The 15,181-nt window shown below is 41.1% G+C and overlaps 1 protein-coding gene across 1 annotated transcript; it reads right to left on the reverse strand.

The window, feature by feature from the left end:
* Nucleotides 1-1,145: 1,145 nt before the first annotated feature.
* Nucleotides 1,146-10,778, reverse strand: LOC108933607 (filensin-like). Its single transcript, XM_018750786.2, has 8 exons — nucleotides 10,408-10,778; nucleotides 9,682-9,742; nucleotides 7,179-7,274; nucleotides 6,599-6,691; nucleotides 5,678-5,785; nucleotides 4,038-4,258; nucleotides 3,597-3,688; nucleotides 1,146-2,047 (listed from the first exon to the last, which is right to left on the reverse strand). The coding sequence occupies exons 1-8, from the start codon at nucleotides 10,776-10,778 to the stop codon at nucleotides 1,146-1,148; spliced, it is 1,944 nt and encodes a 647-aa protein (XP_018606302.2).
* Between the last annotated feature and the right edge of the window lie 4,403 nt (nucleotides 10,779-15,181).

The following is a 15,181-nucleotide window of genomic DNA, read 5'->3' on the forward strand; positions in this document are numbered from 1 at the left end:
TTGAATTAGTTTCCGGGAATTAATGAGAAAGAGCTTGAGGAAGACATTTAGAGAGAATTCAGAGGGAGATTCCAGATTTACTAACTTGATATTCTGAATTATTTTCTTCTGAAAAGACAGTACCATTGCAGTTTGCTTCAAACTGCCCAAGGTTATTGCTTCTGCCGTGCATTTATATTCCTCTGAGCTTTACACAACCTTTTTAAAAGTTTAATTTTGCAACTATATGATGTTCTAAAACACCATGTACTGTATGTTGTTGACGATTCACGGCTTTTTTTGTAGTCTTCTGTGTTTTCGAGGGAATATACCCTTCTATTCTCATAGTCTTCTACACAATATGGGAAATTAGTCCAATATGTTGCACCAGCCCTTCCTTGGACAGATGTAAGATTCATATGGCTAGGATTATTACTGCAGACAGACATATTTAGAGGCAAGGAAATAATTCTTAGCAGACTTATTGCTTTAAATTTCATGAATATTACCTTTTCCCCTGCCGGAGCTGTTCTAAAGCTGATTGAACAGAAACTATGATAGAAATAATATGTGAGTGAAGAATTGATGTAATTACATCTGGTGTTGTGTGGTTTGTAACCTCATTAAAATTATGCTTGAAGTGTGTATAGCTTCAGTTTAGAAAGTCTTTTAGTTTTGAATGTATTTACAAAGTTCCTAATTACCATTCTTCAAAACACGTTTTGAATGATTCAGCTGCAAATATACCATGAAATATTGCTTCCATATACTGCACCTGTAACTTTGCATTAAAGTAATTATGCAACAAATTTTTGAAATGTATATTTTTATTTCAGTTAGGAATACACAGCCAAATTGTGCACATGCTAATAAATCAACTCCAATTGAGTAAATGAACCAATGTGCAGTAAATCCAAAAAAGACTTAAAGGTAGAGCAAATATGGAATCCAAGAGGGCAGCAGATCTTGGTAAATGACTGAAATTGTTGCTTGTTTGCTGCTTATGTCATTTTGTCACACTCCCTGGATTTCACACAGTAAAAGGCTAAAGGTGCTGCCACTAACAGCAGCATAGTGGTGCTGTTAATCAAAACCAGTCAGAGCTAAAAGCAAAACTAGTGGCAGATTTTGGGCAGGCAGGAAGTCACAGGAGTCAGACAGAGACATCAGGATGACATGCCTCCATGCTTCTTCTTCCTGCTCTTCTCCACCATGGTTTCCACAATCACAGCAGTTTCTTCATAGCCCTTGACCCTGCTGTCATCAGACCTCTTCTCCACAGATTCCACCACCTCCACCTTCTCGTAGCTCACAGAGTCAGGGGGCAGGTCGCTCCCGGCGTATGGGATTGGGGGCAGCACCATCTTGCCTATGTAACGTGGTCTGGATGGCCGGGTGGGGTCTGACTCAGAATCTCTAGACTGCGGCTGAGGTTCCTCCTTTCCCCCAGTGTCATCGCTCTTTTCATGTTCTCCACCTTTTTTGTCCTTTCCTCCCTCACCTTCCTTACTCTCTCCGTTGCCATGGCCTCCCTCACCCTCACCATCTGCCCTCGGAGTAGGTGCCAGAGGCATCGGGGAGGGGCCTGGGGATGGTGGGGTGTCTGGACCCGAAACGGGTGTGTCTTTGCCATCATCAGCAGGTGCGGAACCATTTTCGGGGATGACAGAAACATGCCCTGCAGAAGGGGAGGAAGAGCAAAAGCTGGGGCTCAAGTAGCTGCCCTCACCAGTGACAGTCACATACCTCCCCTTGGTGTAGATGTCGACCACAGGCTCAGGTTCCGGCTGGGGCTTTGGATGCTTCCGTATGTGGCCCTTCACAAGGTCCCGGAGCATTTCAAAGCCTTTGCTGATCCGGCTGCCGTCAGGGACGTCCTCAGGGACTAACTGCCTGTCCTCTTCCATCATCCTTCCTTGCTCTTCCTCCTGGTCCCCTTCCTGGGTTCCTTCCAGTCCACTCTCCAGTGCACCTTTGGAAGCAATTTCCTTCTTCTTCAGAACTTTTTTGGCCAGGATTTTCTGGCGAGGTTTAGCACTGGTGATGTCCTGTACGGCCTGGGTGATATCTGTAAGGCACGTGAAATATGCGTTAATAAAAAGCATTACAAGAGTCATTCAGGTGAGGCTAACTTTCTCAGAAAACATAACGCAGAACTTCAGGTGGTCCAACACTGGAGTGATGAAGCCCAGAAGAAGATGTCTGACACCAAGGCTCCTCCATGCATTCACATCATTACCAACATGGTAAAATTCAGCAAATCAAACCAAAGATTTTCAGCACCAGAGAACCTGACTTCCTAATTAAGACAGTTTAAGAAATCAACAAATTATCCATTTCATCGTTTAAAATTTAAAGTTTATTTCAAGGGTGTTTTAAAACATTTTTCTTTGTTGTTTTTGCAACAGCTGCATTCAGTGTAAATTTTGAAATAGCAATAAAAACACCATAACGATACACAGAAATTCAACATAAGACACACCAAACATATTTCAAAATACAGTATCATGTATAAGGTGTGTCTTTCATTTTAGAATATATCACTTTCAAAATATGAGAAAATAATTCCTGATTCAGTAAAGCTCTTTGAGTAATGACCAACAAAAACATAACTGATTTCACAGGTTTTGCATGAATTACAACTGGTATTGCTCTGAACCTTTTCAAATGGCATTCATTTGACAAAAACATAATAATTTTCTCTCTATGTAGTAAATATGAAAATGACAAAAGCTTCAGTTTCTTTCAGCCTCATTTATATTCTTAACAGAAATGAAAGCTTTGGATTCATAAAAATGTACTGCTTATGTAAAATATATGGGAATTTCTCAGCACAGTACAACATTGAATGTAAGATGAAAAAAGCAAAAATATCGGAATATTGTTTGTGTGTGGCTACCCTGCAATGGACTGGCATCCTGTCCAGGGTGTATCCCCTCTAGCTTTGCCCTGCATGCATATATATATATGAAGAATGGCTTGTTACCTGTAAGTACCTGGCACATTGCACACAAGGTAAACGGTGAAGGATGTTAGGTTATATGTATGCACTTTCGACGCTTTCACCCTGCTGCTTCTCACACTGCGTACTGTGCCGCAGGGATACCATCTGAGTCCACGGTAGAAGTTCATAACCCACTGTAAAGCTGGGCAGCACAACCTTGATTAAAGGTGAACTCCAAGAGGAAAATCATGCTCTGAAAATGTCTACCTCCCAGCCCAGGATGAAATGTGAATCCATGCCAGGCGTGTAGCAATAAAGCAGAATTTGGATCATTTATAACACAAAACCTAATGCAATAATAAGGTCATTCTGTCATACAGAGAAGATCATTGTACATAACAATTGTTTTTCAATTGTGTCCCTGATTCAGATTTATGAAACATTTTTTGGTGCAGTATGAGAGCAAGATAAAGTCCTTACGACACATCTTCTCCTGCATAACAAGTCACTTAATAGGGCTCATCATTACGGCTACAGCACTCTTGCTCGACTTGAACAAATTTGCTTTTTGGATGAGGAACTGAGAAGAGGCCTGCAACGCTCACCCACCAAGAGCACAAGCTGGGCTGCGCATCAATCCACACTGAAACTTCTGTCCTCCATGCCCCCTTACCTTTTCCTCTGCTGCTAATCAAGGGTGTGTGGGAGTACTGGTACCCAGCTGTGAACAAGGACATTGGAGTTCCAATGATGGCCACGTTCAATCTGTCAAGGAGGGTGAGAAAAACACGGAAATACCAAAAACGTTTTAAAAATCATTTTAGCGTTTTAAGGTTTTTTCCCTACGGAATCTGCCGTGTTTTTTTGTTGCATGATGAATTGTCTTTAGAGGTGTGCGGGAACAGAAAGGCCTGCTGGAAGTGTGAAACACCTTCCGTCCAAAGTCTCAGTGCTAGTTTGTTTGGGAAAAGAAACACTGCCACCAAGTGGTTTTATTCACCTTTCATTTGACTCAAAATTTCAAAAAGTTGGATTTCGCTTTCCAAGTCTAGATAGATAGATAGATAGATAGAATGCTTATAAAGTGCAATGACTATTTCTTAGTGGCTCCTACCTGTTGTCCTCATTCTCAATGATCCTTTTGTACCTCTCCAGTTCATTCTCCAGGGAGAGTTGGTACATGGCCAGGGAGCGACACTTGCTGGTGTATTTCTCCAGCACACGCTCAGCCTCTTCCGTCTCACGCCGCAGCACCTCGATCTGCTCATTGTACAGCTGGATCTCATCGTCGTAGCTCTCCTGGGTGTTCCTGATGGCCGCCTCCAGCACGGCAGTCTGAAAGAAGCAGCGTCACGTAGATGGATGCACGTTCCTCACAGCTGCTGCTCCCACACAGTCAAATCCCTGGACCATTCTGATGTTTTCGTATTATAAAGCATATTTGCTACTAAAGACTAAGGAAATTAATGGTTCAATATGAGGGTTTTTCCAGGTTTTTAAACCATAATATTTTCATCACATATGAAGTTCCTTATAAATAAAACTACCAGTTATATATGTGTGTGTGTGTGTGTGTGTGTGTGTGTGTGTGTGTGTGTGTGTGTGTGTGTGTGTATATACAGTATATATAAATATATATATATAGAGGGTGTGGTGGTGCAGCGGGCTCTGCTGGGGCCTGCTCTCTGGTGGGTCTGGGCTTTGAGTCCATCTATGGGTATCTTGAGATGGACTGGTCTCCCATCCTGGGTGTGTCTCCCCCCCCTTCCAGCCTTGTGCCCTATGTTGCCAGGTTATGCTCTGGTTTGCTGTGACCCTACTTGGAACAAGTGGTTTCTGTGTGTGTGTGTGTGTGTGTGTGTATATATATATCTACAGTACATATATACATAACTGGTAGTTTTAGTCATATATATAATTTAATTATATAATTTATATACAGTATATAATTTTTTAATCTGCAAACATGCCACTGAATTACATTTTAAAAATCTCACAATTTTGCACCAGCAAAGGATAATAATGAGGCAGAATAAATAAGTTTTTTGGTTCTTTACATAATAAATGTTGCTATTTATATCCTCTTGCAATATAGAATATGCAAAATAAACTAGAAGGACCTCAACATTATTTGAAAACCATATATTTGACCAAAAACAACAGAAGTACTAGTTTTTTTGTTTTTGTTTTTACATTTTACCTTTAAATTCAGTTTTACATGAAGGTATTCGGTGAAAGGTGTCAGAAAAAAAAAATTCTCACTACAGAACTTTGCTGAAAAGCTCAAAAGAACATCACGCTGGGAACTGAATGTGCAAACTTTAGCTCATCATTTCAGCATCCTAAACACTATATTGATCTTTGTGCTACCTTGGAGCATGTTTTCAGAAATATGTTTAATATTTAACATAATACCAAATGTTGTTTTCATAAACTTGAGTTTTTCTTTACATAACATTAATGAACCTTAATAAGAATGGCAGGACACATATACTGCACACAAACAAAATGAAGAAAAGTAATATTTGGGCAGTGGGGTGAGGAATGTCTTTGGACAAAGCCTGTAAGAAGGAATCAAAGTTTGTGATTTGATCATTGCGTTTGAAAACGCTTAAGCGTTACAGTGAGTCACCTTAGAGACCGTGTTATCTGGCATTACCACATTTACTACATCATTTGCCTGATTTTAGTGGCACTTGACGTGCAAATGCGCCAGATTGCTGTTGTCACATCTCTGAGGCCACGGTACCCTACCTCGCTCTGCAGCTTCTGTTTCTCGCCTTGGAGCCCACAGATGGTGCTCTTATACTCCTCCAGCTGATTCCGCAGGGCAGGAACACGTCTCTGGGCTAAGAATTTCTCCTGGCGTGAGAGGATGAACAGTGAGAGGAAATATAAGTCAAAGCCTTGTATGATTCATTTCCAAAATGATAATAGAAATTTAGATTTTATAAAGTTAAGTCAGGGGGGTGTGGTGGCGCAGTGGGTTGGACCGAGTCCTACTCTCTGGTGGAGCTGCGGTTTGAGTACCGCTTGGGGTGCCTTGCGACAGACTGGCGTCCTGTCCTGGGTGTGTCCCTTACATCCTGTGTTGCCGGGTTAGGCTCCGGCTCCCCATGGCCCCGAATGGGACAAGCGGTTCAGACAATGTGTGTGTGTGAAGTTAAATCAAAGTCCCAATTTATGTGTTTTTTTAAGTGTTTATTTTTACCCACAAGCTTATTCTGTCATTGTTGCTGTAATGATTGTGGGGTGGGTGTGAGGGGGAGACTGGGATTCTGGTGAAACAGGGGTTCCACATTTTTGGGGGAAAATTTCTTAAAGCTTTCTCATTATCCAAAAACATTAAATAATAAACAAGATCAGCATGGCCTGAAATGTCTCCTTCATACAAAGTTTTGCATATTTTTTTTTTTTTTTTTCAAACACACACACACACACTGTCTGAACTGCTTGTCCCATATGGGCTCGCAGGGAGTCGGACCCCACCCTGGCAGCACAGAATGGGGAGGAACACACCCAGGACGGGATGCCAGTCTGTCGCAGGGCACCCCAAGTGGGGCTTGAACCCCAGACCCACCGGAGAGCAGGACCCGGTCCAACCCATTGCCCCCACCCCCTTTTTTGGGAAACAGTGCGTGTTAAAACGATTAAAGCAGATACAGGTGAGTTTACCTCCGCTATGCCAAGTGAGACAGTGGGAAGACGTGGGATCGCTTGGTCTATTTGGCGTAGGATGTTCACGTAGGTCTGAATCTCTGCAAGGTTCTATTAAGGGACCAGAACAAAAGACAGTGTGCAGCACTGAGGTGTCTGCAAATGGACAAAAAAAAGACACACTGGCCACAAGGACCGCAGAACATCACTAAATACTGGCAATTAAGTGGTTTTTCGCCATCTCATAGTGCAGCTGTAAATTCTGAACGAGTTCTTTATATAGCAGTAAGAGATCTAAGCACTGGATTATTGGACAATTCCTTCGCTCTTTAAGATGCTTTATGTGAGATTCACTAAAGCTATGCAGTTAAAGGAAAATAACAGAACATGAAATCTGCCTGTAGAAACATCAATGTTTTCTGATGATGATGAAGATGTATAATTGTTAAAAACTAGGCAAAATAAAACTGTTGGACTTATCCACATCATGTTTGTCTTTATTTTAATGTCAATTGGCATAACTGTATTTAAAAAAGAACTGTACGTATACATAGAAATATTTTATTTATATTTGTAAATATAATATATGAGAAAGTACCTTCCTGTATCTTTCTTTAGTGGCATTTATGTCGTCTTGGAGAAACTGGGACTGGATCTGAAATTCCAGGTTTCTCAGCAGGGCATTGTCAGCCTCCTGAAACAGAGAACAATGAAATCCTATGAAAGATATGTACCTAGATGAGTAGCAGAGTGACTCCATACCTGCACTCGTTTAATAAAGTGGCAGCTCATTTGCAAATGGATGGTAAACAGGACAATGGCAGTGATGCTTCAGTTCATTTTTTAGTACATTGGATGAATATTCCTATTTCAGCTTGCAAGGCTTTTTTTTCTTTTTTTTGCATATTTATCTATGAGGATTGACAGCTGTATGGCACACAATATTTACATTTACATATATTTATTTAGCTTGCACTTTTTTCCAAAGTGACCTAAAATTACTATTGCTTAGCTGAAACCTTTGTCCAGCGTGTTCGATGCTGCACTAAAAAGTTGTCTTTCTATGTTAGATACACTGCACTAAACTCCCTGCAATCATGATTACATCCAAGATTAATTTAGAGTTACCATTTGACCAAAAACACCCATCTTTAGACGGTAGGAGAAACCCTGTGCAAACATGGGGAGATGCTTATACTGGTGCTTTTTAGTTTCTCTTTTAATGTTTACAAACAATTACAATATATTTCATAACCACGTTTAGTATACAGTACATACACACATTGACTGAAAGCACTTGTCCTGAATGGGGTCACGGTGAGCTGGAGCCTAACCCAGCAACACAGGGCGAAGGGCAGGAGGGGAAGGGGACACACCCAGGATGGGACGCCAGTCCACCGCAAGGCACCCCAAGCAGGACTCGAACCCCAGACCCACCAGAGAGCAGGACCCAGCCAAGCCTGCTGCACCACCGAGCCCCCCCATGATTAGTATATGCTTCATTTAGTGTGAGCACAAGTTAATTGTAACATATCTCATAAAATTCATGTGGTGACAGGTTGGACAGGGTTTTCAGCTTTACATTCAGTGTCAGTAGAGCAGTAGAACAATGAGAGTCATCAATCAAAGGAACGGCCTTTTTTTATTCTGATAACTAATATTAATGATTGAAACAACTATCATTTTTAATGGGATTTGGTCGTTTTTTGGCACAAATGGGTAACGGTTTTAGGGCTCAGGAGGGTATAAAAAGTTTCACCATTGAAGCTACTGGTAATTACACCGATGAGCCACAACTTTAAAACCACTGACAGGTAAAGTGAATAATTTGATTTGATAAATTGATTATCTTGTTACAATGGCACCTGTCAAGGGTTGGGATACATTAGGCAGCAAGTGAATAGTCAGTTCTTGAATTTGATTTGTTGGAAGCAGGAACCATGGGCAAGTGAAAGGACCTGAGTGATTTTGACAAGGGCCAAATTGTGATGACCAGACAACTGGGTCAAAGCATTTCCAAAACAGCAGGTTTTGTGGGCTGTTCCTAGCATGTAGTGGTTAGTAGCAACCAAAAGTGGTCCAAGGAAGGACAACCGGTGAACCGGCGACAGGGTCATGGGTGTCCAAGGCTCATTGTTGCACATGGGGAGCAAAGGCTAGCCCGTCTGGTCTGATCCCACAGAAGAGCTATTGTAGCACAAATTTCTGAAAACCTTAATGCTGTCCACCTCCAAAAGCGCCTACAATGGACACGTGAGCGTCGGAAGTGGACCATGGAGCAATGGAAAAACGTGGCCTGCTCTGATGAATCACATTTTTTATAGATCATGTGGATGGCTAGGTGTGTGTGAGTCGTTTACCTAGGGAAGAGATGGCAGCAGGATGCCCTATGGGAAGAAGGCAAGCTGGCAGACGCATTGAGATGCTCTGGGCAGTGTTCTACTGGGAAAACTTACGTCTTGGCATTCATGTGGATGTTACTTTTACATGTACCACCTCCCTAAAGATTGTTGCACATGATGTACACCCCTTCATAGCAACAGTATTCCCTGATGGCAGTGGCCTCTTTCAGCAGGATAATGCGCCCTGCAACACTGCAAAAATTGTTCAGGAATGGTTTGAGGAAGATGACAAAGAGTTCAAGGTGTTGACTTGGCCTCCAAACTGCCTAGATCTCAATCCGACTGAGCACTGTGGGATGTGCGGGAAAAACAAGTGAGATCCATGGAGACCCTACCTCGCAAATACAGGACTTAAAGGATCGGCTGCTAACGTCTTGGTGCCACATACCACAGGACACCTTCAGAGGTCTTGTGAGGTCCATGCCTCGAGGGGTCAGAGCTGTTTTGGCAGCTCGAGGGAAACCTACACAGTATTAGGCAGGTGGTTTTAATGTTGCGGCTGATCGGTGTATGTCCTCGACTTATGAGAATGGCTTTTCGCTGCCAAGATCTGCAAGCTGGGCACTGTAAGCTTCATGGACAATGAATTGGTCATTTGCCTCATGTGAATGAACAGCTGGTAAATAAATAGACGTTTCAACACCCTTCTCTATTTCACATTAAATTATGTGCAAAGCTTGCCTGTGATTTCCACATTACCTTATTAAGATGTTCTAATGTGCTGCGCAGCTGCTGCTGGTATTCGCACTCGCTTTTGTATCTGCCAAGAAAAAGAAAAACACAAAGTTATGTTAGAGACCGATAAATAGATGCAAGCACACATTCATACGTACAGACATTATGCTTCATTTAAGCCCAAAGGAAATTTTGAACTTCAAGGGGGCAAGCATGCAGAAAGTTCAAATGTGAGGTGCTGCATGTTGTAATATAGCACCTTATAACAGCCTGCAGTCTACTTTAAAACTAGTAGTACCACATTTTACCATGTTGTGGACAGAATGTCCCTTAGCACTATAACATTAATTACACAAGTAAAAACACCTTATAAAAACTGTGAAGCTGGACTGAGACGGATGTTAGTATTTTTTCTCACAGTCAACCTATGTAGTCTATGTAGGGTATACACTGCAAAAAAACAGTAAAGCACAATTTCTACATGCATTTAAAAGCAATTATAAGATGCTCAGTAATTTGTCAATTACACATTTGCATTTCATTATTTTCAAAGACCAAACAAACCCACCCATTAACAGGGTAAAAGGATAAATGGGGAAAAAAATATCATTTTCATTTTTTCTTTGTGGGAATTATTCCCATACTACTATTTAATGATATATGGGGAGCTCTACAAGTAATTTATGCAGTTAGCATAAATCTCATGCAGCAGCACCCAGATGTATGTACTTTGATCTAGAACCACTATACCTGCTGTTAAACTCATCCAAAGTGCGCTCAGCATCCTTCAGCTCACGCTCCAGTCTGCCTCGGTCTGAGCCCAGTTCACCTATCCTCCGCCGATGGAGGTTGAGCTGTTCACTGAAGACGTCTGCAAGGTCGGCAGCCTCCTCCATCCTCAGCAGGGTCTCCAGCTGCTTCCTGAGGACAGCATTGCGCTGCTCCAGCACTCGTGCCCGACCAATATACCTGGCAAAGCGTTCATTGAGCTCCTGCATGTTTTCCCGGCCCTGGAGGGCCGACTCAATGCTTAAGATATCTGGGAGCTCCATCTCCTCGAGGCTGTCTGTGTGCTCATACTTCTCCTTGCGCACTTCGCGCAGATAGGTGGCCTTGTACATCCTGCACCAGAAGTGGTCTGCGGGGTCTTTTTCTGATTTGAGGCTGCAGCTCCCTTCAGCACCTCTAATGTGTGAAAACCTGGTGCTTCCCCGTTCGCTGCCTCATCCTGCACTACATCTCTGCCAAGGTGCCTTTCTACAAAATAACCACAAATGTCGCTGGTCATGCCACCCAGACGAGGTATTCCAGAGATTGTTCATCCATTGTTACTGACAGCACAAAAACATCATCATCGTTTTCCAGCCAGATCGACTGGAACGGACAGAATCCTGCTGTGTCAAATGATTCATTATATCACTGTTTTGTTTGCGTTCACCTTCTTTTTATTTTTTTTTTCGTTGGGAATTTGATTACAGCTTCAGCTGCCTGTCAAATGATGTGCAAAAAAAGCCAAGCAAGCTGTTTTCAGGAGGAATACAAAAACAAGTCTGGGGTAACTTGGACGACTGGGATATGAAACAGCTGGACTTTTGTTCTGATGATCATTCTCAGGACTTCGTATGGCGTGCAAGCAAGGGAACACTGTCCAAACACTTAGTTCAGTAGTCCTGCTTTTACAAATTGCAGCATTTATCTGCTTAGCAGATTTTTTTCTGGCTAAATAATCTTGCAAAGTTTACAGTTTTATCCATTATGACAGCAGGGCATTTCCAGAAACATTTTTAGTATCTAATTCAAAGCTTCACCAATTCTCCCTATTTGCATTTGAGAGTACAACATCTAGAGCCCCTCATCAGTTTTGCTTTCTGCTCCTTCTGGTCCACCTTGCCTATGTACCCAGTTGTATTCAGCGTTCTCAAGCACTATGGCTTCACAGCACCATGGCTGTGGGGGGAATCCAGTCCAGTCGTTGTGGAGTTTGCATATTCTCCCTATGTTTGCCTGGGTTTCCCTTGAGGTGCTCTGGCTTCCTCACTCAATCCAAAGATATGTGTTTCAGGTGGAAGAGTGACTCTGAATAGCCTATACATAGTGTGTGAATGCGGTGATGGACTGTTGTCCCATGTACCACAGTGTACCCCATTTTGCACCCCAAGCTTCCTAGACATTCTCTAGACTGTCACACTGGACAGTGTTTATTAATGGATATTGTCTGTTGTTGTTTTTTCATAGACAAACAGATAAATGGATGCAGGCATATATTCATACATACAGACATGACACTTTATTTAATTCCAAACTAAATTTTGAGAAATAATGAAGTTTGCATGTCCTCCCCGTGTCTGTGGGTTTCCTCCCACACTCCAAAGACATACTGTTCAGGTTCACCCATAGTGTGTGAGTGACAGAGAGAGTGTGTTCCACTGATGTATGGATGAGTGACCCATTGTAAGTAGTGTATCTAGTAGTGTAAGTCACCATGGTGAATAATGTGTGTGGGCTGGTAACACTACATAGAGTTTACTGAAAGTAGCTTTGGAGAAAAGCATCTGCCAAATGAATAAAGGCAAACGTAAATTTTGAATTTAGGATGAAGTTTTATGCAGCCATTCGTGTGATGAACATTGGTTTATATGGTTGAAAGAAATAAACTAACTGCAATTATGAATCACGTCTGTATCTAAGCATCGCTTTCTACTAATGTAATAACCACATTGATTTTCTGAGATGTACGTTGCTTTGAAGAAAAGCGTCTGCTAAATGAATAAATACTAACATGCACTTTGTGTGTTGTTCTCCGACATGTGCTTCAATTTGGACAAAAGTATCGGATAAATGAATAAATATTAACATAACTGTAACCCCTGAGGTATTAATGAAATACCAACTGAGATAAATAGAGTCAATCGAATAGCGCAAAGTCATTTGTAGTGATACTGCCTTTCAAGAGAACTCGATCCATTTATAACTTAAGAATTCCCTCCCAAACAATGGAGCGCTCACAGCTGAACTGATTGATTGTTCTTGCAGATATGCAAAAGACACTATATAGTGTGATTTTTAATTTGCATAATTATCTAGGAATTGTAGATTTGAAGGAACACTTCAGCCAGTACATAAATGTTTCTTGTTTCGAGTCCTCATTTCTACACCCATAGGGTAAGAAACACTACAGAACAAGATTTGAAAGATTTGAAAGCTTGACCAAAGGTGAAGAAATGCTAACACACCATGGAACAACCAATGTAAATTAGTCTGGTGTTTGGATTTGATTTTAACAGTTGCCTGTATGTTTCAATAGGAACATCTGAGCTAGCAGAATTGTATAACATTTCTTGACTGAAATATTTGAAACTGCTGAGGAGTAACATATCAGAAATGACTTAATGGAGAGCAGACTTCACTGTCAGCACTTACACATCCTGTAAATTCAGGCCTGAGAGGGCAGATCAAAGCCTCACATTGTCGACTGAAACATCGCATTGTCTGTCCTTGCAGTATTTCAGTATTCTGTGAAAAATGGAAACCTGCTGGTACTATTGATCCTGCATCTTCAAAGCCTCATTTCCCTAGTAATGCATTTTGGTTTTTTCAGAATAGCCCATTGCGAATCCGAAGACATCCAGTGCTGCCTTAACCAGTGTTGACAGGGAGATAAAGTGAATTCCCTTGTCAATGGCAAAATCCATTTTCAATAAAACCAGACTGTTAGACTGCTGTTGATTGTGTGTGTTTAGAGCATACAAGATCTGAACAAAGAAAGACACAAAAGGCTACTATCTAATGGTATGGGAAAAACCTGGTATGTTGACAGACACCGTTACTGTGGCTGCTCACCAGAATAAAACCTACATCTATGCATTTGCAAGATATCAGTCTTTTCATTAAATTCTGCTGGACACATAACCGCTTTGTTCTGCGTTCTCCCCCACCCTACAATCAACCACCCACCATGGACTGTCATATACAAAGGAGCATGGCAGTATATAAGGTAGAACAATGACAATATAAAGCAAAACAAACAGTATTTTAAAAGAAAAAAAAATTCTCTTAAGATGTAAAATTGGTCTTGTGCCTGTCTCTGTTCCTTGCCAGAATAAAGCAATAACCATCACAATTAAGCACATTTTGAAAACCACACTTTTCACTCTATTTGCATGAAAGCTAAGTAGCTTAAAGTAATTTTCATATAACAACAGAAATATAATTTTTGCATTTGAAAAAAAATAGAACAAGATGAAACTTGGGATTTTCAAAATGATCAGCTGCTACAGGCAGGGTTGAAATCATTTCGAGAGATGTTTGTTTCTTTAGAACTGCGCAAACGACTCTGACCATCCTGCCTACTGATGATCTTTGTCATAGGGACCCTGATAGATGCTGTTACTGAACGTACTACTGTTGTGTTCATCAGCTTGGAAAAAACTGTCAGCCAAACAGAGAATAATAATGATAGTAGTAATGTGTCAAGTGTGTCATGTATATTCATGTCATGGGAAAATCGCAGAACAACTGAGGAAAGAAATTAATAGGATTCTGAAAATCATTTGGTGAGGGATATCTGGACATTTCAAAACAGCTTCCTTCTACATAAAAAGTGAAATATAATTGTTTCTGTCCTTTTTCCAGCTAGACAGCAAGTAAGATAAAAGACTACTGTCATAATAATAAATCACATAAAACCATTGCTCCTCCACAAAGGCTGATTTACTTTAGTCTGGTTGTTTTTTCTCCAAAAAGATGTAAAAAAAAAACCCATTTCAATGCAGCTATTGCATTTTCTGTGACATATTTTATACTTGTGCCATTATGCACAGTAATCCACTTTCACACTGATATTTTTCTTCATAAAACTCAAGTTTTTTGGATTTAAATGGCAATGTGGGGTATATTGTATATACTAGAAAATTTGATACTCTTAGCTTTGGTATCAGTGTCTGAATCATCATCATCATCATCATCATCAACCACTTCCACCCCTCCTGGGGCATAGGCTGCCAACAAGGCCTCTCCGGGTGTCTCTGTCCCCAAGAGCTAAAATGTCTTGAAGTTTCCTTGTTGGCGTTTCTGTAGCTGGCAAGGTTTATACGGCGTGGGGTAACTAGCCCTATGCCCAACCCTCCTCCTTTTTCAGCCGGGGTTGGGACCGTCTATGGTGGAGTTCAGCGCCTGGATGGAATATAGAGAATCATTAACTGTAAGTGTTTGTTCATACAATTCCGTGAGACAGATGTCTCCACAAAAAGTGCTCTGTGAATGAATGAATATTTGAGTATTCAACCAGTAAGAGAAATCTGAAAACTATTTTTTGCATAGATGTAACAGTTATGGGATATGTTCCCTAGTGTTCAAGCAAGCCTAATACTGTATGTCCAATACCTGACAAATTGTTATACCCCCGCATTTCTATATACTGCTCTTTTCCTCCACTGCAAAAAAAGAAACAATGGCTCTTAATACAGCTGCCAAGATTCTCAGAAATCCTTCTTGGAATCCATTAATAAAGATCTTGTTTACAAAA

The sequence above is a fragment of the Scleropages formosus genome, chromosome 16, assembly GCF_900964775.1.
Source record: "Scleropages formosus chromosome 16, fSclFor1.1, whole genome shotgun sequence".
Taxonomy (NCBI): Eukaryota; Metazoa; Chordata; class Actinopteri; order Osteoglossiformes; family Osteoglossidae; genus Scleropages; species Scleropages formosus.